The 27,357-nt window shown below is 40.4% G+C and overlaps 1 protein-coding gene across 2 annotated transcripts; it reads right to left on the bottom strand.

Annotated features, from left to right (window-relative positions):
- Window positions 1–4,644: 4,644 nt before the first annotated feature.
- SPG21 (spastic paraplegia 21 (autosomal recessive, Mast syndrome)) lies at window positions 4,645–24,989 on the bottom strand. Of its 2 annotated transcripts, XM_006886662.1 has the most exons (8): window positions 24,909–24,989; window positions 21,559–21,720; window positions 16,824–16,904; window positions 15,324–15,469; window positions 9,254–9,362; window positions 8,424–8,531; window positions 6,247–6,387; window positions 4,645–4,761 (listed from the first exon to the last, which is right to left on the bottom strand). In XM_006886662.1, the coding sequence occupies exons 1-8, from the start codon at window positions 24,969–24,971 to the stop codon at window positions 4,645–4,647; spliced, it is 927 nt and encodes a 308-aa protein (XP_006886724.1). In that variant the 5' UTR covers window positions 24,972–24,989. The 2 variants fall into 2 exon arrangements, with proteins under 2 accessions (XP_006886724.1, XP_006886725.1); XM_006886663.1 differs by lacking the exon at window positions 16,824–16,904 and having other exon boundaries at window positions 24,909–24,971.
- Window positions 24,990–27,357: the final 2,368 nt, after the last annotated feature.

The raw sequence follows: 27,357 nt of genomic DNA, 5'->3' as shown, positions 1-27,357 counted from the left end.
AGATTTGAGGTTACATGATATACTTTTTGCTCATAACTGATGTGGCTGGAGAATTGGTACTGAATTTACAGCACTGGCAGAACAGAAAATGTGATGTATTTTATGCATGTCAATAAAGGAATGACCTGTTCTTGTTCTACAGAGAATGGAAATTGGAAGTCAAACACCCTTTGTATTCCAAAATAGGGTCTCATACATTTTCTAATTGTCATTTAAATTGTTGGGAGGCTTGGAGCTATTAGTTAATCTATCTTCCAATACACTGTTTAATATAGCACTGAATAAATGATGCAAGTTGTCAATGGATGAGTGATCAAGTAATAGCTCTGCTAGTAATTGATTTATTTTTCTTCAATAAAGTTGCATAAACCAATGAGTTAGCTGCCTAGATTAATCATTATGGGAAACAATCTTTTGTAAATGCAAAGCTGTTTTTGTATATACTGTTGGGATTTGCTTCATTGTTTGACATCAAATGATGATGTAAAGTTCAAAAGTGACTATCTTGCTATGTTCAGTTAAAGTGCACAGTCTGTTACAGGTTGACACATTGATTGACCTGATTTTTGCAGAATTAATAAGCTAATAGTGTAGCTTTAGCATGCGGCACATAATACTGACAACCCTACAGTTCAAAGATGGACTTGGGACCGAGCAGATTATAAGATAGGGAGTTTAAGAAATTTATTTTCCAGGTGCAACTCCGTTTAAAGTTTTCTTCACCTTGTACACTTGACAGCTGAAAAAAACATAAAATGGGAATAATAATGGGCCAAAATTTACAAAATAAAGTACTGTTTTGGTGTGGGAGTTGAAATGAAGCTGTGTTGAAGTGACTTTACTATGTGGGATATTAAGTATCCATTGAAATGGATTTGTTCAGCCATTTACATTAATGAGCATATAAATGCATCAGATATCATTTCAGGTGACATAACATAAATGAATAAAAGTCAATGCTATTGGAAAAAAAATCTAAACAGCAATGATAACAGTTTGAAGATTAAGGCATGCTTGATTAAGGCCATGACCTTTTAAAAACTTATTATGCATCTGAGAGCTGGGCGAAGAATAAGGGTGACAGAATTGATGTCTTTGAATTGTGGTGCTGGAGAAGAATACTTAAGTTGCCTTGGAATGACTAACAAACAGATATATCTTAGAGAAAGTGCAGCCAGAGGGCTCCTTCCTTGGAAGCATCGATGGAAAAGTTTCATCTCTGATACTTTTGACATGTTTCTAGGCTGTTCCTTGGAAAGGGACATCATGCTTGGAAAGAGAGCAGCGAAAGAGAAGAGCCCCCAATGAGATGGATTGACACGGTAACTACAGCAATGATTCAAGCGTGTCAGAGATGATGAGGATGGTGTCAGATAGGACAGAACACAGATCTATTGTTCATATGGTTTCTATGGGTCACACTTGACGGCACCCAACAACAACACGGTAACATTATCTAAAGATGGGTGTCAGACGTTTGGACAGGGATGCAATTTCAGTGCTGCCATAGGGGCTGTTTCCCATTAGATCCACTCTATGTTTACACAAGAACGCAGAGTGGAGGACAGTGTTGACTGGTCATTACAACACTGGGTGACACAGGACTGTGGCTGGACCCACAGAGCTCCCCTGTGTGGCTGGGAAGTGAAGACACACAGGAAAACACATGTTGTGGTTAGATACCACGAAGTAGGTGGCAATGCCTTAACCGTATGCGTGTTGTAAAGGCCCAAAGGGCCTCTTCCATCCTTGTCAAGGGGAGTGCTAACCTTCTCTCCTTTCATACAACACGGAAAACACATGTTGTAAAGACAGCATCCATCATTTAGGGAGCTCTGGTGGTACAGTCTGTAGGGAGTGTTGCATGGCTAACACAAAAGCTACTCCTTTCCAGCAGACCAAGTCTGCCAGCAGCCCGGTGGGAGAAGACAGGCAGTTTCTCCCACTCAGTTTACAGCCTTGGGAACTGAACAGAGGGTCAGCTATGAGTTGGTTCCAACTAGATGGACATTAGTAGAGTGAGAAACCATCTTTTAGATAGCATCAAGAAAGCTTCAGATGTTAACACTTAAAAGATTATACTAAGCCTGACTTTATGGTTTGCCCAGGACTCCATCACTCTCAATGCTGTGGAGCCTCACGCGGTCAGAGAAGAAGACACTGTGGATGGGGACCAGTTCCACCCCTCACCATGTGCCCCCAGCAGTCTGGGGCCTCTTCCAACCTCTGTGACCTTGCTCCTCAGCTAGCAGAGTCAGATTATGCTAGGTCTGAAATCTAAGAGGATCCAATCTACTCTATATTATGAAAACTGGTAAATTAAGAGGAGGTACCATTGATGCTGATTTTCCTGTCTAAATTACACCTCAGCAAAACCAAAAAGTTGATGGAAAAGATGCTTTTTGGTGGTTTTTAATCTGTGAGTTTTAATTAATATATGCAAAAGGGATGACAGGAGTTAGAACTGTGCCCCTGGTCTGCAACTCCGACTGAAATAGCAAATCTGTGGGGGGCTCAGTAGCTGCAGCCATGACGTCAGGGGGACTGTCTACTGACCGAAGTGAGGCTGACAAGCCCTGAAATCACAACCCGTATGAACACTGAGATACAACCCCCAGTGTATAGAAGTACCTGGGACAGAGACACATATTAAATGACACTGAAGAGCTGCCACAGCCAAAGGTAGCAAATGAAACTATTTCTTCAGCAAATACAAAACTAACAAAATAATGAAAAAACAACAAAGAAAAAGAAAACAACTTAAGTTGAAAAAAGTTCAAGAAAAAAAGTTATGACTCAGGGTGAAGTCTCTCTCAGGGAGGAGTGATAGGGAATGGCAAAGGATACACTGACAAAGAAGATTAATCAGAACTGGCTTTGACAATCACTGTGGCATTTGGACAAGAACAAACTGGGAGGAGGGTAGAGAGAATAGTGCAACAATGAATGAGTGGAAGCCCAAAATCTCTGTAAATGTTTATGAAAATTAATAAAATATAATTATAGAAAAAAAAAAAAAAGAAACATTTCAACCAAATATAAGTGTGAACTCTGTGTGGAACCTGTTCTAACAAATCAACTATAAAAAGGCATTTCTAGGACCAACAAGAACACTGGTTATGAAGTGATATGACGGGATTGTTGTTGTGTACCTCGGAGTCAGAACTGACCCATAGTTGACCCACAAGGGGTTTTTCAGAGGCAGTAAATTGCACATGAGATTGCCTATTTTCCTACTGCAGAGCTGGTAGATTTGAACCGCATACCTTTGTGTTGGCAGTACAACTCCTTAGCACTAAGCCATCAGAGCACTCTATGAAGAGACTGTTGTTGCTGCTGTTATGTGCCATTGAGTTGCTTGTGACTCATATTACCCTTATGTATAATAGCTCTGAACCCTGCCCTAGCTGGAGCCAATTTGTTTCTGATACACCTCCCCCTCTAATGCCAGTTACTGTGTCCCTCCATCTGCTCCTAAGTCATCCTCTTTTGAGCTGTCCCTCCATCCTTCCAAGCATGATGTCTTTCTCCAAGGAAGAAAAGATTACTGGCCAATTTTAAAGTGAAATAATGGCATTAAAGCCATCTTCTCTCTTAAAGGTACATCCGGAAATATATATAGATGAAATCGTATCAGAAACTGCTTTAAAATATCCATTTGTGTGGAAGAAGTGAGTGTGGGGTAAGAGATGAAATAAGACTGGCCATACGTTGGTAATGGGCAATCTCCTCCCATGCGATTAACTGCCTCTTAAGACCCGCTGGAGGGTCAGCTATGAGTTGGTTCTGACCATGACACACAACAACAAGTTCATTACTTCCTCTGTGCTTACTTTTTCTAATGAGGTAAAAAAAAATAAGATATGAAAGCACTTGGCACATAACAGCCAACTTAATAAATGACAATTGCTGCTCTTTTACAACGAGCATACTGTGAGTTAGGGGATTGAGTCATTTACTGAAAGTCACACCGAACAGGTGAAAAATAAGGTCGGCTTCTCTGAAGGTCTTGTCTGTGTGGCCTCATCAGGCTGCTCCCATAATCACAAAAGCCACTCAATGAAATCACATTTTTATTCAAAATGGCTGTAATGGCTAGAAAGACAATAGCTAAAACCCCCAAACACTTTGCTTAACTGGAAATTAAAAATAGTGGATTTGCAGGAACGCAAACAGTGGATGGCAGCCTTGGCCCTCTGGTGATGGATATAAATCAAAACAGCATAAAAATAATAAATGTCCTTCTAATACATAATCTGGATGTGCAGCATTTATAGCAAATAGTATTTTAAAAAAAAAAGAAAAAGGAAAAGAAGAAAAAAAGAAACAGAAAACCCCCACAAAATCCCAAACTTTGGAAGTGAACATTCTCTTAAGAACACAGTGGTGAAGACTTCTGGTAGCAAAATTTTCACAAATCCTTAAAATGGGAATACTTCAAAAGTGCGTCTTCAAATTCAAAAGATAAAAAAACTGAAGAGGGTGCTGGCTTAGAAGAAATGCCTCTTGTCACAAAGATGACAGTCGGTCCTGCTTCCAAATCAGTGATGGCGAGCCCAGTCAACCCGGACGGAGATGGCTGCGGGCTGACGTGGCCGATTGTACTAGAACACGCTGGCCGGCTCTTCCTGTGAGAAGCCAGAGCTACTGCTCGTCTTGACCGATGCCCAGGTTGCCTTTCTGCACCTCGAGTTCCTCGGCACTGACCATGGATGGGTCGATGGCTGCATATTTGGTTCCGTGGAACTGCAGCAAGTGTATCTGCAGAGATGTAGAGTCGTTATTTAAAATCACTGCCTTAGAGTGTAACACAGATTGTCTCATCAAAACAAAACAACCTGGCCGGAAAATGCTACCATAATATATTTTACACTTCTAAAATTATAGAGTAACTAATTAGAGAAGAAGTTGAAAACACAGAAAAGCAATGATTTTTTAAAAAAATGTCTTAAAAAGCACAATTTAGGGTCTTTGTTCCTCACACCTCTCCAGCTTCCTACAAATTCTTCATCATTGCTGTTGCTAGGTGTCATGGGGTCAATTCTGACTCTGGGTGACACTGTGAATTCACAGCCAAACTGCATCCCAACTGTTTTCAATGCTTTTGGAAGCAGATTACCAGGTCTTTCTTCTGAAGTGCCTATGGGTGGGCCTGAACTGCCAACTTTTTGGTTAGCAACCTGCCATTTAACTATGTGAATCACCCAGGGAGTCTTAAATGCCTCAAATTATCTGAAATGGTTGTAGTGACCCAACCTATCTCTGAAGTTAGGTCCTTCCTATCTTCTGGTATTAACACTAACATTTCTGGGCCTCAAGTTCTTGTGTTTAGGGCTCTTTTCTTAAAATACATTTCCAGTGCATCAAATAGGATCAAAGAGGATGCCTGTTTTTAAAGTCTCTTGATACCTGCAGACAGATGTTAATGTAATCATTTCTCTCTGTGGTTTCAAATGGTGGAAGATGAAAAGGTTTGAGTTGTTAATTTTTTTTATGAATTAAAATGAGACCAATTAAAATGAAACGTTGCTTCCTGGGACAGAGACTGATCCTGTCTAGGTGGGTGTCTTGCTTTGACGGATTTCACTGTGTCCAAGATAAAGTCCATTTTTCACTTCAATGTGTGCATGTGGGGTTGCTGTCCCTAGAAAAGGGATGGAAAGACAGTTGCATGGATGTCTCCAACACACCTATTTGAATTCCCTACAAATTATGAATATAGATCACCTTTACCTAGTCAATGCTCTTTTCTTTTTTTCTTTTTCAGTGCTCATTTTTACAGAGAATTCCCCTTCTCCTCTGGTGGCCTAGCCTGTAGGAAACTGGGCACTGTGGTTCAAATCCACCAGTGGCTCCGCAGGACATAATGGAAAACTTCCTTCTATTAGAGTCGTAGCCTCTGGAGGGTCAGATTCTAACTTGATGGCATTAAGGTGTGTTTGTTAGTATTCTGTCAGTGGTAGCACCGTGATTAACATATTCAGCGGCTAAGCAAAGGTCGGTTGTTTGATTGACCAACCATTCACTTGGTGGGAGATGGAGAAGCCAGTCTGCCTCCGGGAAGATTCTGGCCTTGGAAATCCAACGGTTTCTGAAGAATTCTACTGTGTCCTCCAAAGTGACTCTGAGTAAAGTGACCACTGGATGTCAGGGGTGGGTTATTCTATTATTCAAAGGGGAGGAAAAAAAGAAAATACTTTTGTTTCAAACCATGTATTTCCCTCCAGGCCTCAGTGTGAGACTTACCTGGACATAAAGATTCACCTCTGCACTTCTGCACAGGTAGGGGAAATTGCCTCCTGTTTTAAGGTGAGCCCTCCGGGCATTAGGATAGAGTTTGTACATTTCTTCTTTAGCTTCAGTTGAAAGTGCACTCTGGTCAAATACCTAAAAAAAAAAAACACACCCAAAACCACACACAAAAAACCCCAACAAAACAAAACGGACCCTCAGACTGAAACCTATAGGTGTTTTAATATATTCTTTTTACATTCTGGAATATGCCACCCCAGTGAGCAGTATTCTTTTGCATGAAGAAAGCCAGCTATATTGCAAAGCCCAAGCCATTTACAGCAATTTGTGCACACCCATGTTTATTGCTACATTATTCCCAACAGCAAAGAGACAGAAGCAACCCAAGTGCCCATCAATATGGGATGGATAGAAAAATTATGGTATATTCATATAATGGAATACTATGCAGCACTGAAAAACAATGAACTCATGAAACATTACATAACATGAGTGACCCTGCAGGACATTATGCTGAGTGAAGTATCTCAGTCACAATAGAGTGATTTCTGGTGACTTCTAGCCACAACCTAACACATTATCTACAGATTTTGCTGCTCTATCCCTCTTAAGTTCTTGGCTGGAGAAAACCATGCTATGCATCATGCCACTAGAGCTCCTAGTGTCTCTAACATTCTTTTGGGGGTAGAGAAATTCTACATTGAATTCCCCCTTTTTCAAATGTAGTTGGCTAATTTAACAGAATATTCATAGTGAACAATGGCTACTCAAAAGGTCAATTAATTTTAAAGAGATTATGAAACAGCAAAATTTTATTACTTAAAAACAAGTACATACATTTCTGCTCAGTGAAAAAAAATTTTTTCCTCCTGACCTGAAGCGCCTGCTGTAGAGTGTCAAGGACTGCAGCCTACAATATGGATTGAGGCTCAATGTCAAGAAGACAAAGATTCTCACCACTGGACCAATTGGCAGCATCAGGATGGATGGTGAAGAGACTGAGATTGTACACAGCTTTAGTTTGCTTGGCTCCATAGTCAACAGTCTTGGCACCAGCAGCCAGGAAATTAAAAGGCGCATTGCCATGGGAAAGTCTGCTGTTAGGGACCTCTCCAAAGTGCTGAAGAGCAGTGGTGTCTCTCTGGAGACTAAGGTGCGTCTGATACAGGCCATGGTCTTCGCAATCACTTGTTATGCATCAGAGAGTTGGACAATGACCAAGGAGGAGAGAAGGAGAATTGATGCCTTTGAGCTGTGGTGCTGGAGAAGAGTACTGAGAATACCATGGACTGCTAGGAAAACAAACAGATTTGTCCTGGAAAGGGTTAAACCGGGTGGCTCCTTGGAGGCAAGGATTTTGAGGCTCTGTCTAACATACTTTGGACATGTTGTGAGGAGAGACCGGTCCTTAGAGAGAGACATCATGCTTGGGAGGGTGGAGGGACAGTGCAGGAGAGGAAGGCCCTCTATGAGGTAGATTGATTCAGTGACTGGGATAATTGGGATGGGAGTGTCAGAGACAGTGCGATTGGCACAGGACAGAGCGGAGTTTAGGGCTGTTGTACATAGGGTCGCTATGAGTCGCAAGCGACTCGACGGCACATAACAACAACAACAACAATTAAAAAAACATAGTCAAAGAAAGTCCTTTTGCAGGTGAGGTTACTGTGAGCAGTTTGAGGCATAATATGCCAGACATTGTTAATGCTCATAAAAATGTATGGGAACATTTTAAAAAGTCATCTAAAATTCTGAACAACAAAATAAAATTTGAAAAAAAGATAAGGAAAGTTCTACACTTTAATTGAAAGAAAGTGATCTGAAGGTATGAAGCCAGCTTTTGGGCTAACTAGAAGCTGTCATTCTCTGCAGCACCTTCTGGTTGATACCCAGGTGCGTCATAGCTAAAGTGCAGTGTCTATCCACAGCACCTCCAATGAGGAAGGACTACGACTTTTGTTTAAATATATTTTTATTTCACTGGTGTTATTCCTGCCCAGAAAATCCAGGCGAAGCTGTACACAGATGATACTGGAATGAGGCAGCAGAGAGGGAAGGGGAAAGCTAAGGGAGTATTTGAGGAGGTGTGTGGAAAATTATAATTAAAAGAATATTGACATAACGACTTTTGAGAAGGCAAAGTATCTATTTTAAAGGAAAGGGAAACTTACATCCATGATGGTTACAGGGATGTCCCGAATTTTATGAGGTTCCACATAAGAATTCTGACAATTCAGGGTAAGTCTTGAAGCCAGTTCACTTTGACCCAAACTTTCCAGCTGCAGGATAAAACAGAAGAAAAGCTGTTAAAATGAATTTTGGTTTTCATATTTACATTACAGCCACAGACAGTATTTGTGAGGGAAAGGGTGGGGGACACAAAGACTAATAATGTGGGGATGTGGTGTATTTGAGGGACCACGAACTGGCCTCGTAGGTGGCAACATTCTCCTTTTCTCAGCGCACTGCTGAGGTTCTACAGAAGGAACCTCAGCTTCACACCTCTTAACCTTGAACTGTACACTTCAACCAGGTGCCTGTGAACAGGAAGCCAACTCCTGCAGCTCAAAGGTGACAGATAAACACGTAAGTGAGCTTAGAAATCAACCAGCCCAGTTGTTCCTAAATGCAAGGCTGTAGATCTGGAGCACAAAATCAATCACCTTGCAACTAGGGATAGCAGGCAGTGGGGCTGAAAATACAGACTTTTGAGACTCCATGCCCAGGACTCTGTGTGCAGGTGGTCTGGAAGCTGAGGTCTCAGAAGTTATATTCTTAAAAATTCTCCCAAGCAATTCTGAGAAACACCTGGCATGGGAAGCACTGCTGTAGCCAAGTTCTGGTCTGTCCGGATGTGTTGAAGTTATTATGGAAGATCACTTAACAAACACCTTTGCTGCACACTCAGTTGCATGGCGACACATAGCGATATCCTCAGGAACCACGCAGACATGAACACCGTCAGCACATGGGGTCCCCAAGCAGGGGTCCTGGCCCTTACCCTGTCCACCATGAAATCGATGGCATCCGCCATCACAGGGTCCACTGGGCCGGAGGAGAAGTTTCCAAGGACAATTTTTTTTAGCATAAATGCTGGCATTAGCCAAAAGCTGTAAAACAAAAGATCTGATAAATGTAAAATTCCAAGACTAGTATAGATTCGTGGCAAATACCCATTCAACACTGAAGCCTTGTATCAGCTAGGCACTTGGGATTCAGGGATAAGAAGACCTAGGGCTTTCCTTCAAAGAGTTCAGTGTGTAATTGTTTGTATTCAGGTATGTGAAGTTTCTATAACCTTCATGGTTATAGATGGGCAGGGCAAGGCCTCCTCAAACCATCTCCACTCTGCTCTTGTAAGTCCTGCAGGGATGTGCACAGGATGACTCCAGGCCCGGGCACAGGGCAGGCTTGTCCTCACTGTCTAGCTTCTACACACCGTTTTCCAAACTCCAAAAGAACGATAATCATATCAACATTTTATTTGCAAATTTGAGACAGTTTCAGGTAGCATTTCAAAATATCTTTACTGAGGCAGACATTGGGATGATTATAAGACTTTACCATCTTAAACTGACCAGGGACTAAACTATTTCAGAAAACAGTACTTAGGAGATATATTCTTTCCTTTAGGCTGATTTATCACCATTTTTTAAAAAAAATGTAAACCTATGTTCTTAATAGATATTGTTATAATTATCTTTTTTTTTCATGTTTTAAATTGAATTTTGTGTGTGTGTGTGTGTTTACTATCAAACTGGATCTGACTGGTACAGGAGGAGGCTGGCCCTCCTTCTCCAGCAAAGCATCTAGTGGATTTGAACCGCGCGCCTCTGGGATTGCATGAATTTTATTTTTTCTATTAAAGAAAATGCACAGCAGAACATACCCCAGTTCAACAATTTTTCCAAGTCTGAATCCATGATACTGATTATTGTATTTTTACAATCAGGATGTGTTACATGAGAGTGGCGTGGAGCTCCCTGATGAAAACAAGCTTGGAAGGAGGAGTGGCATCCATTTCCGTAATAGCTTGCCTCCGGAAACCCTATGAACCTGGAGAGAGGATGAAAGGCACCCAAGCGTCGAGGACTCTCCTTCATAGGGTCGCTATGAGTCGCCTGCGACTTGACGGCACTTAACAACAACAACAACATGTGTTACACCATGTTTACAAACCACGCAACCTCACTCAGTTCCTACATGTGCACTCTGCTCACATTTCATATGTTGAAATATGGGATATTCTTCATGCTGTACAACCATTCTCACACTCCTTTTCTGAAGTATTCCTCCCTATGAACATAAATTAACTACTCTCTAAGGTTCCTATCTAACCTTTCCAGTTGATGTTTTGAATGGCTGACCCTATGTAGACAGATTTTAAATTGTGTCATCTTTTGATGAACTAATACTTCTAATAAAAGACTTCAAAATAGAGGGAGCTCTGGTGGCCTAGAGGCAAGAAGCTACGTTGCAATCCCAGGGGTGCGCGGTTTGAATCCACCAGTTGCTCTGCTGGAGAAGGAGGGGTAATCTCCTCCTGTACCAGTCAGATCTGATTTGATGGTACACACAAAAAAATAATAAAATAAAATTTAAAAAAAAAGACTTCAAAATAGTAAAATGAGAGTTACTCTCTCAAAGTTTGCTACTACTATTCAATTGGGCGAATACAAGGCAATTTGATCTTTATAGATTTCTACAAGCGATCTTTAGTTTGTATTCATTCATTTAAAATATTAAGAGACATTATTTACAGTAAGCAAAATTTTTTTAAATATGCTGAAAATTACTTATAAAAGGTACAGATTGACAATACAAAAGAAAAAGTATCCCAACACCCTATGCTCATAGTATGCCTATGGGATGGAGAAGAACTGCTTTATGACACTTTACTTTCTGTAAGGCAGACTGCCTGCCTCCCACATATGTCTCCCACAGAGTACCTGGGGGGTCAACCCACCAACCTTTCGGTTATCAGTTCTGCTCTTAACCACCAGGACTCCTTAGATCATTAATTATAGCTGCTATATGCTAGGATAGGTAACATCCTTGGAGATGGTCTTCATACTTGGAAAGGTGGAGGGTTAACAAAAGAGAGGAAGGCCCACAATGAGATGGACTGACACTAGTGACTGCAGCACTGGGCTCAGTGTGTCAGAGACTGTGAGGATGATGGTTCAGTCTGTAGTTCACAGGGTCACTAGGGGTCATGCTTGATAGCCAGAGTATCTGAGGCAGAGCTTCATTATCCTTGCCTCGAAGAACGCTCTGGCTACGCTTTCCCCAAGAGACATCTGTTTGTTCTTGTGGCAGTCCATGAGATATTCCGTACTAGTCTCCAAAACCACAACTCAAAGGCATCAGTTTTTTTGTTTGTTTGTTTTTTAAATTTTGTGTGTGTGTACCGTCAAACAGAATCTGACTGGTACAGGAGGAGATTGCCCCTCTTTCTCCAGCAGAGCATCTGGTGGATTCTAACCGCATGCCTCTGGAATTGCAGTGCAGCTTCTTGCCACTAGGCCACCAGAGCTCCCTAAAGGCATGAATTTTTATGCTGTTATTCCTACTCATTGTCCAGCTCTCAGATGCACAGGAAGGGACTGAAAAGACCATGGCTTGAATGCATCTTGGTCTTCAAACTGACATCACTGCTTCTCAGTACTTTGGAGAGGTCCCTGACAGCAGACTTTCCCAATGCAATAGGTCTTTTGATTTCCTGACTGCTAGTGCCAAGGGTGTTGACTGCGCATCCAAGCAAGATGAAGTTGTTGACAATTTGTTTTCTCTCTATAATGATGTTGCCTATTGGGCCAGTGGTTTTTGTTAGGTTTTTGTTTGTTTGTTTTTTGTCTTCTTGATGTTGAGATGCAATCCATAATGAAGTCTTTAATCTTCTGCAGCAAGCAGTTTAAATCCTCTTCACTTTCAGCAAGTAAGGTTGTGTCATCTGCATAACATAGGTTGTTGATGAGTCTTCCTCTTATCCTGATGGCACAGTTTTCTTCATAGAGTCCAGCTTCCGAAGTATTTGTTCAGCAGTCAGATTGAACAGGTATGGAGGAAGGTTATAGCCCTGACATATACCTTTTTTGATCATAAGGTGAAAGAGATGAATGGAAGATTTCAAAGGAAAGCTCAGTAAGACAAGGCAAGAGAGTTGGAGAAAGAGACTAAAAATGGAAGAACTCACTCGGCATCGCTTAAGCTGAGAGAAGTAAGAAACAAATTCAAGCCTTGAATTGCAATACTGAGAAATATGGGAAAAATCCTGGATTATTCAGGAAGCATCAAAAGAAGATGGAAGGAATACACAGACCCACTGTATCAAAAAGAATTACTTGACATTGAAATATTTTAAGAAGCACCATATGATCAAGTCATGAAGGAAAAAAGTTCAAACTGTACTGAAGATATTGACAAAAAATAAGGCCCCAGGAATTGATGGAATACCAACTGACATATTTCAGTTAACAGATGCAGCCCTGGACGTGCTCACCAGTCTGTGCCAAAAGTCTGGAAGAGAGCTACCTGGTCAACTGTGTCAAAGAGATCCATTTGTTCTCATTTCCAAAAAAAAGGTGATCCAATAGAATGTAGAAAAAATTGAACAATGTCACTAATATCACATTCATTCAAGCAAAATATTGTTGAAAGTCATCCAAAAATAGCTAGAACAGTACACTGACAGAGAAATATAACAAGTTTAATCTGGGTTTAGAAGAAGTCATGGCAGAGATATCAATGATAACATCATATGGACCTTGGCAGAAAGCAGAGAATATCTGAAGAATGTCTACTTGTGTTTTATTGACTATGCAAAGCCATCTGACTGTGTGGATCATAACAAACCATGGTTAACATGGAGAGAATGGGAATCCCAGAACATGTCATCATACTCATACAAAATTTTAGATAAGTTTTGTATAATTGGTAAAGAATCTCTGCCTTGAGCACTGTGCTCTTTTAAAGAATTATCTATATGATGTCAAACTGAAAACAGCAAACTCCAAAGAGTAGACAGGAAACTTAAGGGGCAGCTAGTTTATATTCATGAGGGAGGAACAATTTGAAAAAGGAGGGTGAGGGTGGTTGTAAAACTTGAAGGATATAATCAATGTGATTAAATAACAGATGTATGTTCTACTGTGCATATTTAGAACAACAGTCAAAATAGTAAAACAATTAAAAAATCTAAAAGATTAAAAATGCATTTTGATTTATATTCCTAGTGGAATAGCTTCGCTAGAAATTGAACCTCTCTTGTTTTGCAAGGACCAATCCAAAATTTTCAGTTAACTTGCTGAATTCTCACCCACCCATTTCTACCTTATCTCTTAAACTGGCTTTGAAATTTTGCTTAAAGCTCTATCCTGTGTGGTACGAATTAAGCAATGAGGTGTGATTAGGACGTGAATGATATACAAGAGCACCAAGTAGGGAAAGTCTTAGTATTCTGACAACCAAAAATGCAACAGTGAAAATCACCACAGGTAATCAACGACAGAAGTTCTAAGTGCTCGCTGGGATGTAAGTATTTGTAGATGATGTGCATAAGAAATTATTGTGTAAATGCGGAGTAATGAAACTTCTGAGATAACAACAGGAAAAGTTCTAATGCTAACAGCATGCAATCTCAAGTCTATTATGAAAACAATGTTTACTTGTAACACTACTTAAAATCAACATAATCATCAAGATATGTTTCAACACAGCTCGAGCCACTGCTGCCAGGTTGACTCCAACTGAAAGCAACCTTCCATTGATCAGGAGGCCGACGCTGGAACTCTGACTGGGAGGGGACTGCCCATCTTTCTCCCTTGAAGCTGCTGGTGGTTTTGAACCATGGAGATGTGCAGCTTTTTGGTTAACAGTGCACCATGCTACAGACTAGGCTGCCAGAACGCCTTAAATTCAGTAATTGGGCTTAGTTTTTTTGGCTGTTGTTGCTTGTTTTATTTTAAAGTAAAGCCTAGCCTTGTTAGCAATACAAGAAATTTGCATTAAACTAGCTGTAAGGTACTTTTCATACCTATTGAATTAATTATAATGACAGAATCTAAGGCAAGGCTCCATGGGGACAGTTTTCTCACAGGATGTGCCATATAAAGCATTTGCATCTCTCTGGAGAGCAGGTTAACGTAAATGTTAGGAGAGACAGAACACCTGCTGGCTGAATGCTCTAGGTTTTCCATTTGGGAACATATTACAAGGAAATAGCCCGGAAAGACAAGGAAAAAAGGAATTTGTACAAAGATGCTTATAGTAGAACATGGTGGGGGATAAAAACCCTGAGCAAAGTCAAATGCCTTCTGTAACCATGAACAGAAAATGAAATCAGGCTGAACGGACTATTAGTTATACATATATTGAGGAAAAACTGTAAAGGCATGTAAATGTTTATGAAAAAATTCCTCAAACTCACTGCTGCCACGTTGGAACAGATGAACAGTACTCTCCTGTGGGTTTTTGGAGGCTGTAAATTACATGCTCATCTTTTTCCCTCTCAGCTGCTAGTGGATTTGAACCACCAGAGAGGCTCCATCTTTGGGTCAGCAGTGCAAGATAATGGGAATAGTTTAATGGAGAGTTCACTTAATACTTTTTTTTTTTAAGGGCTTTTAAAAGCCAGGGTAGTTTCGAAAGCCAGAAAGAGACATTTCCTCCTTTGTTGTTTGTATCAGCTGTCATCATAACCTAACTCACAGTGACCCTAAAATGCTGCCAGGTCCTGCACCATCCCCATGATCAGGTATGGACAGGATTGTTTTGGTCCACAGCATTTCCACTGCCTGACTTTTGGAAATATATCAACAGGCTTTGATTCTTAGCTCATCTTGGCCTGAAGGCTCTGTTGAAACATATCCAACCTCACAGCCACATGCCAGCCTCCACTGACAGATGCAGGTGAGGTCCACTGGCCAGGAATTGCACGGAAGGCCAAGATTCTATCCCTGGGCCACCACTGCTCTCATCCTCTCCTCCCTACTGCATCAAAGAACTCAACTTTTTCTAAATTCTACTGAACAAAAAGAATAACAATTCTGGGCTAGGGTTTACTTACACACCTGTTTGCTGTCCATGTCTGGTTAAAGATTGAGGTGTCACTGAAGGAGTTACAGAGGATGAGGGAGTGGACTCTGGGAGACTTGTGAGTGTATTCAGCAAACTTCTGGGCCAAAAAGCCTCCCAAAGAAGCCCCGAAAAGATGCACCTAATTAAAAACAAGCATAGGTGGCGTTTAAAGCACTGATCGATCTTGAACATAGATACTGAAAACAACTTTTTATTAGTCATCAAATATTAGACAATTGACTTGAAATAGTTACATAAACTGCCAGCCTTTTGGTTAGCATGTGAGCAGTCAACCTCTGAGCTACCAGCTCCTTCTATAGCAGTTATAAATTAGTAAACATGGCATCCCAATATATGATGTGTAAAATAATTAAAGATATGATATGCACTTTCTATCATAAAAAAAAAACACACAGCACCAATGTATCCAAATGATACAATGGAAAAAAAGACTATTATTCAAAGATTATACCACAGAAAACGACACCACTCTGTAGTTTACTTAAAAGGACTATTATTATTAGTTAGGGAGCTCTGGTGGCCAAGTGGTAAGAAGCTGTGCTGCAATCCCAGAGGCACGCAGTTCAAATCCACCAGCTGCTCTGGAGAAGAAAGTTGGGCAATCTCCTCCTATGTGATATATTGTCTCTGAAAACCCACCTGAGGATCAGCTATGGATGGGTTCTGGCTTGACAGTACTCAGTAACAACATTATTACATAGTAATTCTACTCCTAGGTTTACATGCAAATGAAATTAAAATATATGTCCACACATAGACTTATACACAAATCTTCACAGCAGCATTATTTGTGATAACGAAAAATGGAAAGAACTCAAAGGTCTATAGTTAATGAATGAATAAACAGTGAAATATTTCCATATAATGGAATATTATTTAGCAAAAAAAAAAGAATGACATATTAATACAGGCTACTATACAGATGAAACTTGAAGACATTCTGTATATGATTTCATATAAATGGAATAACAAATGGAGAATCTACAATTTCATTATAGAAAGTGTTTAGAATAGATGGAAAAAGAAAATGAATTAGTGTTGCCTAGGGCTGGGGGAGCACTGGTGGCCTAGTGGTAAAGAGCTGTGCTGCCAACCCAGAGGCATGCGGTTCAAAGCCACCAGATGCTCCAGAAGAGAAAGAGGGGCAATATCCTCCCATACAATTTATTGCCTCTGACAACTTGCTGGAGGATCAGCTGTCAGTCAGTCCTGAATGGACATGACACAATAACAGGGACAGGGGTGTTGGCAAATACGGAGTGACTGGTAATGGACATAGTTTCTGTCTGAGATGATGAAAATGACCTAAAACTGGTCATGTTTCACAACTCTGTGAATATGCTAAAAACCACTGAACTATATATTACATGTTAATTACACACCAATAAAGTTTCTATGAAACCAAGGGAACACCAGCCTTTATAATGTCAATGTTGTGTTACTATCTCAAGAAACAATTTCAGGTTACTCACTTTATCCAGTTGTAGATGGTCTAAAAGTTTTCTGAATCCATCACAGAACTCAAGGTGGTCCCAATAAACTGGGTACTGTAACTGAAATAATGACAACAATTTGTTATCTCTTTCTGAAACTGTGAAGGCAAAATACAACTCATATACACGTGATAAATTTAGCATTCACACTGGCATTTCTCATTTGCTCAAGCTTTGCTCCTTTTTAAAAAAAAATGTGAAGAGAAGTTCTCATCGTCATCTAAACTTCATAATTCATTTTACTGAACAGATCAATTAAAAAAAGAATAGCTAAATAAGCACTCTCTGGTAATATCACATGAATTTCAATTTCTTTCCTTTCTACATAGCTGAGAAATGTTGACATTTAAGGGTTGTTATGTGTAGTCAAGTTGCCTGCAACTCACAGCAACCCTATGTACAGTAGCCCTAAACTTGTTCTATCCTGTGCCAATCTCACTGTCTCCGACACACCTACCCCAGTTACCCTAGGCACTGAATCAATCCATCTCATCAAGGGTCTTCCTCTGACGTTTAAGAGTATATAAAGCAAAACCCATCCAAGTAAGATTTCCTCAAATCCAATTTCATTCTAAATTATGATCAAGAGAACTAGGCAGGGGTAGGGTAGAGAGAGGAAATTATTCTAGAGAACTCTCTGCTTTGGGAAGCATCTCTTTGGGGAATGTTCAGTAAAAGTGTTTCATGTGGGTTTTTTGTTTTACTTAATGTGTTTTAACTGACTTAGTAATTCTATCTGATTTTCATATGTGACAAAAAAAATATTACAATGGTTGTTACTCAGGAACCTGTCAATCTTAGTGATTATGAGAAAAAAGAAGTATTAGTCACTGGTTTATTTCTATAGGCCTTGGGCATTTTCATTTAGAATCCCTCCCTCATAATACAAAACAGGTTATGGGTGTGGGGGTTTTTTAAAATTCATTGTTCCACATTTTCTTCCTTCCCTTCCCCTCCCTCAGCCCACCCAGCAATGTATCCGTTGTTCCAGATTATTGTTATGCATATAGTACTAATCATATATTCCTTTCAGACAGTTCTTCCCCTCATCTGTTTTACTGCAGTGTTCATTATCTATCCACTCTTTTCCCATTCTTTGCCCAACCCTCCCTCCTGTTTTATAACAGCGGTGTTATGCAGTATTTGTCCTTTTGTGATTGAGAAATTTCACTCAGCATAAAGTCCTAAAGGATCCTCCAGGTTGATAATGATTTATGAGTTCATTGTTTTTTCAGTGCTGTGTAATATTCCACTGTGTGAATGTATGAAGTTTTTTCTATTTATTTGTTTGTTGATGGGCACTCAGGTTGTTTCCATCTCCTTGCTATTGTGAATAATGCAGCAATAAACATGGGTGTGCATGCATCTGTTTGAGTTGTGGCTCTGGTTTTTTTAAGGTATATTCTCAGTTGTAGAATTGCTGGGCCAAATGGTGTTTCTATTTCAAATTTTTTTTTTTTAATTTTTTTGTGCATGTACCGTCAAATCAGATCTGACTGGTACAGGAGGAAATTGTCCCTCCTTCTCCGGCAGAGCATCTGGTGGATTCTAACCGTGTACCTTTGCGATTGCAGTACAGCTTCTTGCCACTAGGCCACCAGAGCTCCCCTATTTCAAACTTTTTGAGAAAGCGCCAGACCACCTTCCATAGTGGCTGTACCATTTTACATTCCTACCAGCAGTCTCTCCACAACCTTGTTAGCATTTGTTGTTTGCTGTCCTGTTGAGCTTTGCTATTGTTGCTGGGGAGGGTTGTGTTTTAAGCACTCAGATCCATTTCTATGATGAAAAATCAGTAGAATAGATATCCCCATGTAAATAAAGAGTTAATTTTGGATTTGATGTCAGATTACTTTTATTACTAAAATTAAATTTTTGCATAAGGCTTCCACCATGCTGAGAAAGAAGAGAGAGTTCAATTCTCTCTAGGAGAAAATGTGAGAATATGAGTCATTTGACAGCCTACAAGAAAGGCTTTAATTTAAAAGTATCCATGTCTTAGACAAGTGATAAAATTGCACAGGAATTAACACACACACACACACACACACACACACATATTAATATATAAGTAAAGAAGGAAAAAAGAAGATGTAAACCCATAGATTTTATCAATGTCAATATCCTGGGTTGTTATATTAGATGGTAAAGCCTATGAAAGCTGGGAACCTATGAAAATGCAAGTATTTTCCACTGATAGAAAAGCAGTAAGATCACACTCTGTCAAAGGCAGAGACTTGTGAGACCCATGGAAACAAGTCCTTATAGGTTCTCACAGGCTTCACCGTCCTGTAAACCAAAGCAAGCCAAAACCCACTGTTGACTTGACTCCGACTCACAGGCAACCACAAGACAGAGAATTGCCCCAGTGGGCGTCCAGACTCCTCCTCCTCTCTTCTGTCAAGCAGCTAGTGGGTTCAAACTACCAATCTTATGACTTTGTCACCCTTTACACAAAACCATCTTCTTGTTTTAAGGTCTTAGATCCACTCTGCTGTTGAAAACATCACTATAATATACAGTGCCTTTTGGCTGGGAGTAGAACACTCTAGCCATTGCATCTGCACTACTCTCTCTCTCTTACTCATTGCCATTGAGTCAGTTCTTACTCATTATTGACTCTCCAGGAGGTCTCCAAAGCTGTAAATCACATGGGGAGAGACTGCCTATCTTCCTCCCTCAGAGCAAGGTGTGCATTTGAACTGCCAGAGCGGCTTGGCCTTGGGGTTAGCAGCCAACTCCATGGACTCTGTCACCAGCGCTCCGTACTGTGTATGGACTTCTCCAAAATGTTGGCCGGGGTGGGGGGGGGGGGGGGAAAGTGTCTAAGAGACTTCTCAATTATTTTGCATAACTAACTCCATGTGAATCTGTAACTGTCTCAATAAAAAGGAAATTTTTTAAAAGCCCCATCCACTTTAATTGCTAGATATTAACAATGATCTAAATAGTTAATCAAGTTTCTTTACAGGGTTGAGGGTTCTCATGTCCTCTTAAGGACAAAGTGCATTTCAAAGACACTGATGGCTTTCTCTTGATTCATTGTCAAGTTAATGAAATAGCAAAAGCCCACAGCAAGAAGATTAATGGCAAAGAATCATCATTCATCTAGACGGCAAGGCTATTGTGACCTTGTGGCTTCGCGTGATAAACACACTGCGAATCTGCCAGTCAGCACTGTCTGCCTTAGTGGGAAAGCCGGAGGCCCCCTTCTGGATGTTGCACAGTGAACACCAAAGCAGATCTTAGACTGCAAAGGGCTAAGATGGGGCAGTGAGCATCCTGTTCTCTTGGGGTATTTACTGTACTTGCAGAGGGAAAACTGACAACCTAGAAGAAGGAGAAGGATGTTGCAGAGATTCAATTATACAGGAGGAATGGTAAAGGAGTCACAGACGATAAACACTCCAGAAGAAGGCAGAAGGTGGGGCTGGGGATGACGGTTTTCTCAAGTCAGCCAAGGGCTGTCAGGAGGAACTGGCTTGTCTTGTGTTGGCCCCACCTGACTCGAACTGAATTTTCGGTTACCTTCCAGGAGCACAGAGATCTGACCCACATTTCTCTCCTTCAGACAGTAAAGAACACATAGAATAGTAATTCTCTCACTGGAGGTACCATTTCAACATCCCAGATCCCAGAAACAACTGCCAGTGCCACTGAAAAACAGTCTCTCTCCTTCTTGGGAAGTTGGGGACCAACACTGTTGTCAGCATGGCTGAAGCAAAAGTGGGAAAAAGCAATCATGAGCCACTGCTTTTCCCACCCACATCTTTTTTCCCTGAGAAGAAAGTTCAAGAATGATCAATGGAAAATTAGCTTTAGATCAAACTCAGCTGGAAAATACAATATTAAGAGAGGAAGGGAAATTCCCTCCTTAGCCAAATGCTAAAAATAATAGGGTAATGACCTTTACTTCAAATATCAAAGATTTTCATTAAAGTAAGCTTTCAGTCACCTGAATATTAGAAGTTTCTTCTGTTGTCTACATTCCTTCATCAGCTCTCTAGGGAGCAACAGTGAAATAAAGGGAGGAATGGAAAGGAAATGGAGATGAGAGAGTAAGACCGAGTTCAGCTCTTCCTACCAAGACTCTCTGGCTGGATGACCCAAGGTGGTGACTAAAATTACTTACACCTCAATTTCTTAAGCTATAAATGAGGATAATGGTTTCTATCACTTAGTCATGAGAAGAAATACAGGAGATACTGCACAGAAAAGCTGGAGTGGGTGTAGAGCAGGCATCCAATAAAGACTTGTTCCCCCTGTGTGTCTATCTACATATCTTTCTTTAAAAGATTTTGTTTCTGCAATGGATGAATGGAAATCCATAACCTCTGTAAATGTCTATTAAAATTAATAAAAAAAGAAAAAGGGGGAAAAAATATTTTGTTTCCAACTAGAACATCCAGAAAAGAAATACTGAGAATGTTCAGGCATTGTGAAGAATGTATGTAACTAGTGCCACTGAGCAAGTTGTGTGGAAATTGTTAAATGGAACCTAAACAACTGTATAAAACTTCACCAAAAATACAATTTAAAAAAATCATATTAAACACTAAAATAGTCTTTTAAAAAGGGTTTCATTTCATATTTCAAAATATGAGAATAGTATCTTACCTCAATAAAATCCATACCCATTAGTATACCTGATCAGAAACAAAAGAAACCCACATAAATAGGGACCTGAATTTTAATACGAATCAATAATACTTACAGCTATAACCCGGTAACCCCATCCAGTCAAAGCCAAAATCTGCCGGAAAAAGACATCTGCAGTTCCGCTCACGGGGGGCAGAAATATGAGAGGGCACCTGATACTTCGGGGGCCCGCGTCATAGAGTGACCATATTTTACTGTCATCATCATCTACAATAATCTGGGGGGAGAGGGAAGGTTGTAAAGAAAAAAAGCATTTTATATTTGGCCTCTATAATGTTCTTTTACACTATCATTTCACAGACAATCATAATATCAGTCATGTTTGTTACAAGGTAATTAATCTCAGTAATGAAGTCTAAAAAAGGAGATACAGGATTGCAGCTGTGGTTGCATTTTCTTTCTTTACTATTGGCCCATCACCCAGAATTGCTTCATATCTTCCAAAGAGCTGCTTTTTCTTCTGATTTTTAACTTTCTTTTCCACCCACAATAATATGATTGTCTATTTGCTTGCTATCAAACAGGAGGCTCTGAATATGACATCCCTAGCTCTCCCTGTGTGTATGTGTGTATGGAGAGCAACACGTAATCAAAGGAACTCTGGTGGTACAATGGTTAAGCACTTAGCTGCTAACCAAAAGGTTGCTGGTTTGAATCTACAAGTCTTCCTGTGGGAGAAACTTCTGGAAGTCCGCTAGTATAAACAGCAAAGCCTTGGAAATCCAGAGCATGAGGTAGTACTACTCTATGAGCTGGAACTGAGGACAATGGGTTTGGGTTTTAATCTACAATCACTTTCCAATGTGGCCCCAAGGACAGGCTTGAGTTAGTGGTGTATGGCAAGTATGAACAGGACAGGTAAAGGATACAATGTTCTAGGCTCTTAAAATAAACCAGGTAAAAACAGCCCAAGCTCAGAAGATGTTTCTAGAACCTGATCTTGACCAAATCTCTCAGGGGAAGACTTCTGCCACAGAGGAGGGATGAGACGGCAGAGGTGTACCTGTCCCAGGAGAAACTCAGGCCATTGCAGGGGGCGGGGACGATGGTGGGCATGGTGAGACACTGGCTTATCTGGGTGGAAGGGTCAGGTGAGGGTCTTTAGGAACTTTTCTAACTTAGGGGTTTTGACCCAACAGAGAGAAAAGATCAGCATGAAATGAGTAGAGGCAAATCAAGAACTCAGCACAGAGTCTGGCCTGATACTTAGTGTTCAATAAGTGTATTCACTGCATGGTAAACTTTTGTTTTCTCTGGCTGCCTTTTGGTGGTGTTTCAAAAAGTACATTAACTGCTTGGACAGGTGCCAATGCAAATCAATATGCATCCTACTTTTATATCTTAACAGTTCAAGGCTTCCAGGCTTTTTCCTGAGAGCACCTTGCTGGCAGCCCTGTGTGGTCACTGGCATCACAAACTGGGCGAGACAAAGTCCAGAGGGTCTGTCTAAAAACTTCCCATGGGCCAGGAATGGCGGTAACAGTATCCACTGGGTTTATTTCCTTTTGTGCTTATTACTCACATTTTCACTTCTCATGTTTCTTTTGGCTTTGATGGTAGTTGTCTGGGTTTTTTGTTTTGTTTTATCTCTCAGTGGCTTTTAATACCGTATTACTCTTAGAGTTACTCTTACAATAATATGATCAAAGATATTTGGATATTTAATATTTTCTAAGAAATTATTTCAAGATCCCAATTTAGAAGAAAAGTAGTGAGAACAGTACCCGATGCATAGACACACCTTAGCTTATTGCTTTCCAGTTCAGCTTTCTCAAAATTCCATGGTTGGCAATTTTTTTCAGAACTCCTCTAGAAGGCACTGTTAACACTGATTTGGTATTTTAGAATCCAGTACCACAGAATTTCTAGCAAATTTATTATGACTGACGACTAGAGAAAGTGACACTAGTGGAATTATTTCCTAGAATTATTTCTAAGGATATTCAGATGGCTGGCATTGTGATGGGCTCCTGAGGGAATGAATCCCTGAAGAAGTGTTCATGTGAGTTCCTTGTGGGGACAGGCAAGGGTACAAGCAACAGAGGGGTCTGCTCCCCATGTAGCATGGATGTGGTGAGGAGGGGTGGGGGGGCTCGGACAAGTGGGTTTGACTTTAATCCCAAGTCAACCTGATTTCACATCCAGACTCTTATAGGTCGTGGATTTTCTCTCTCTCTTTTTTTTTTCTTGTTTTGGACTGTCAAGTCAGATCCAACTGGCAAAGGAGGAGATTGCTCCTCGGGACTGCAGCGCAGCTTCTTGCCACTAGGCCACCAGAGCACCTTTGGTCTTGGATTTTTAAATATAAAAGTCAGATACATATTGATTTGAATTGGCAAATGTTCACACAGTTAAGTACTAAATGTTCACATAGTTAAAGTACTTCTTAAAATACCATTGGAAGGTAGCCAAAGAAAACAAGTATTAAATACATTAATGAATCTTTATGAATTTCTACTTTCTTTTCTGGGAAATGAACTCACCACTACATATCAGGTTAAACTGCTGCACAAATTAAATGAGCTAGCTGGAAGTTCCGACAACAGGGCCAGGCTTAAGGAGGAATTCTGTCTAAACTTGTCAGTATGTAAAGTAATTGTTATTAATGCAAACTTGCATGCTATTTCCACAGCTGTCTGGCCTGACAAAAAGACCATATTGAAACATATAGGATCTTAAGATTATAGTATTCTGGGGAGCTCTGGTGGCCTAGTGGCAAGAAGCTGTACCGCAATCCCAAAGGTACACGGTTCGAATCCACCAGAAGCTCTGCCAGAGAAGGAGGGACAATTTCCTCCTGTACAGTCAGATCTGATTTGACGGTACATGCACAAAAAATAATAATAAATGTAAAAAAAAAGATTATAGTATTCTAATATTTCTGCAAGGGAATCTGCTGAGATTTTAGCTGGTGAATTAAAAAGCCTTTGTCTAATGGGATCCCTTAACATTGGGGACCCCAAAACAACAGTTAAACTTCAAAATAAGTGTTTAAGGTTTTTGGACAGTCCAGCCATATAAAGATTGTAGAAGATTAATGTGGCAGAGTGAACATATAGTTGTAAACAGAGGACTGGTAATGTAATCCACTGTAAATTTTAAATTTGAGGAAGAATGGTTTTTAAAACAATGTAATTGCACTTACTATTCAGTTGCCTCGCCACTAACTTACACAGAGCAGCACCCAGCCCTGCTTGCATTAGTTATAAAATAATGACTATAGTTATTCTCGTTCACGTCTTAAACAAGACTAAAGCAAGAAGTGACTGACCATCACGGGTGAACTGGAGTCCCATAATAGGCAACAACCTTCACTCTCAAACACCATCAAGGTACAGCCTTTAAATCACACACAAAAACAATGCAAGATTTTGCCAACAAAAGATACAGTAAAGCCAGACATACCTTTTTGAGGGGAACTGTACTTCTAAACCAGTTATAATCAGGGGAGACTTTAATCTCTCCCATGATTAGCCAAAATGGAGGTTAATCCTGAAATAAAAGTGCAAGACGTTTCATTCATGTCAACAACCCACATTTACATCTGAACTAAGTTAGAGTCTGGTCTAGCTCAAGCAGCAAAACTTGGGAGACTAAACCAAACCAAAACGCCAAGCCCACTGCCATTACATTGATTCTGACTCATAGCAACCCTATAAAACGGAGGAAATGGGCTATTCTGCCTTGCAGTATATACTTAAAATATAGAAAACAATCAGGTGAAATCTTATGATCTTCGGTAGAAAGGGCCCTTTGCTATCCTAATTCCAACCTCTTTAGTTCTTCCAGCAGAGGAAGGTGGTATAGGAAACATAAGTGACTTACCTGAGACCACGTGTCTGAGGCAGAGCCAGGACCAGGCACAGGACAGTGTTTCCTGACCGCACATTGCCTGTCCTAGTTAAATGAATCAGAACTGCTGAATCTATCTTTTCGGAAGCTCTGGTGGCACAGTCCGTAGGCACTGCTAACCCAAAGGCCGTGCCTCTCTGATAATGTGAATCCACCCACAGTTCTTTGACAGAATGATAGGCAATTTCCTCCCATATGATTTACAGCCTCTGAAAACCCACTGGAGGGTCAGCTGTGCATCGGTTCCAACTCAATGGCAACGAGATAGGATCTTCTGAAGATGTTTTAAGAATCCATTTTAATAAAGACGCTCCTCTCTTACAGAATTAAGGGCAAGAGTCTTCTCTAGAGAAAAGTGTAGTTGCAAACTCACTTCCTCTGAACTCACAACATGCTTATCAACCTGCCTCCAGTGGAAGATAACTTTGAGGCTATGCAAGACACAGAAACTTGCTGTTTACATGAATGCAATTAAAAGTTAAATAATCCTTCAAAGGATCTACAAAAGTGCCAGAACAGACTGACAGCACCATACCTAGTGGGTAAGGAGTTGTGCTGCCAACCCAAAGGAAGGCAGTTCAAATCTCCTCCCGTGAGATTTATTAGCCTCTGAAAACCTGCTGGAGGATCAACTAGTTAGTTCCAACTCAGTAGCAGCTAACAACAAAACAAAACATCTGCCTTTAAAAAAAATGTGTGAGAACAATAATTTCCAGTTCTGATAGCTTCGGGACCTTGGATAAATCACTGACCTTCTTTGGGCTTGTTCTCTCATCACTGACTGGCTCACGACTATACCCTCAAAGCCAGGAACAGTGGTGCACACATGGCAGTTATTACTTAACTAATAATAGTAATAATTAATAAAAGAGTATGTCCTAAGGAGAATGAACTCGGCAGTCCTACAGTCCTTCTAACCCTGGGATTGTATGAGCTTTGGACAAGTTGAACACCTTCAGCCTAAAAACTGTCCCTCTTTACTCAATATGTGTTATGTCTTAACAGGAAGCTGAAACAAAAGTTCCCTGTCTCAGGGATAAAGGATAGTTCCTTCTTATTGATAAATGAGGAACTCCTACTCCAGTCATCTATTTGGAAGGATTCGAATACTTGCTTTGCATTCTGTCCTCCACCTCAGAGTAAGCCTGGGTTTCCTAGGGTTGTTAAGATGGGTTTGAAACTCTAGAACTTAACTCTGGGGCTGATTCTGAACTGTTGTTTTAGAGGGAATTTTCTGAAGTGGCAAAGAGTAAGGGATGCTGAGCCCCAGGGAACTCTCTCTCCTCAGCCCACCAGGCACAGAGGGAACGCAGCAGTTTCCACCGTCACCTCTAACTTTGAGGTTTACTAAACCTAACTCAAAGGAGACAGCAGATCCAGACATTCCAATACTAAAAGTGATTTACAGCCTGGACATTATAATAATGGTCTCTCCTCTCAAAGCTGAGGTGGTAGTTTTAGAAAAGCTTGTTCAAACCATAGGTTGCTTTGAAGTACCAACAAAATCATCAGCCAGTCTCGCGCTGAAAAATCAATGTGCACAGACGTGGTTATTATGCATATTAAAATATGGAAAATTATTCTTTGCATATCTATTTTAATTTAATAAAAACTGCTTGTGGTTTAAGTACAGTCGACTTGACTATGGTTCATAGCGACTCTATGGACAACAGATCTGAACCCTGCCCTATCCTGTGCCATCCTCATCATCTCTGAAACGCTCAAGCCGTTGTTACAGTCACTGTGTTTTAATCTTTGTGGAGGGTCTTCCTGGCTTTCTCTGAGCCTCCAACTTTACCAGCATGATGTCTTTTTCCAAGAACTGATAACATCATAAAAACTAGCATGCTCAAAAACCTAAGCCATCAGAACTATAGTCTGTAAGCTGATTATTATTTTTAATTCAAAGCACCCAGCATCTGTGGATGACTCTCGCGGTGTCCACTGTGTGTTGCCCTGCTAATCAAATGGTTCCAATATATCAGCGCTACATGGGAGAAAG

Source organism: Elephantulus edwardii, unplaced genomic scaffold (assembly GCF_000299155.1).
Source record: "Elephantulus edwardii isolate Elephantulus edwardi_28Jun2011 unplaced genomic scaffold, EleEdw1.0 scaffold00050, whole genome shotgun sequence".
NCBI lineage: Eukaryota > Metazoa > Chordata > Mammalia > Macroscelidea > Macroscelididae > Elephantulus > Elephantulus edwardii.
The sequence above is the reverse complement of the archived record's forward strand: the minus strand, read 5'-3'. Positions and strand labels throughout refer to the sequence as shown.

What these genes read in the sequence shown, in the direction of transcription:
- SPG21 (XM_006886662.1), bottom strand. Translation starts at nt 24,971, where the DNA reads ATGGGAGAGATTAAAGTCTCCCCTGATTATAACTGGTTTAGAAGTACA. An exon ending in ACCATCTACAACTGGATAAA is followed by an intron (nt 15,470 to 16,823) that starts GTGAGTAACCTG and finishes GTTTTTAATTAG; the next exon opens with GTGCATCTTTTCGGGGCTTC. An exon ending in TCCCTGTAACCATCATGGAT is followed by an intron (nt 6,388 to 8,423) that starts GTAAGTTTCCCT and finishes TTTTTTTTTTAG; the next exon opens with GTATTTGACCAGAGTGCACT.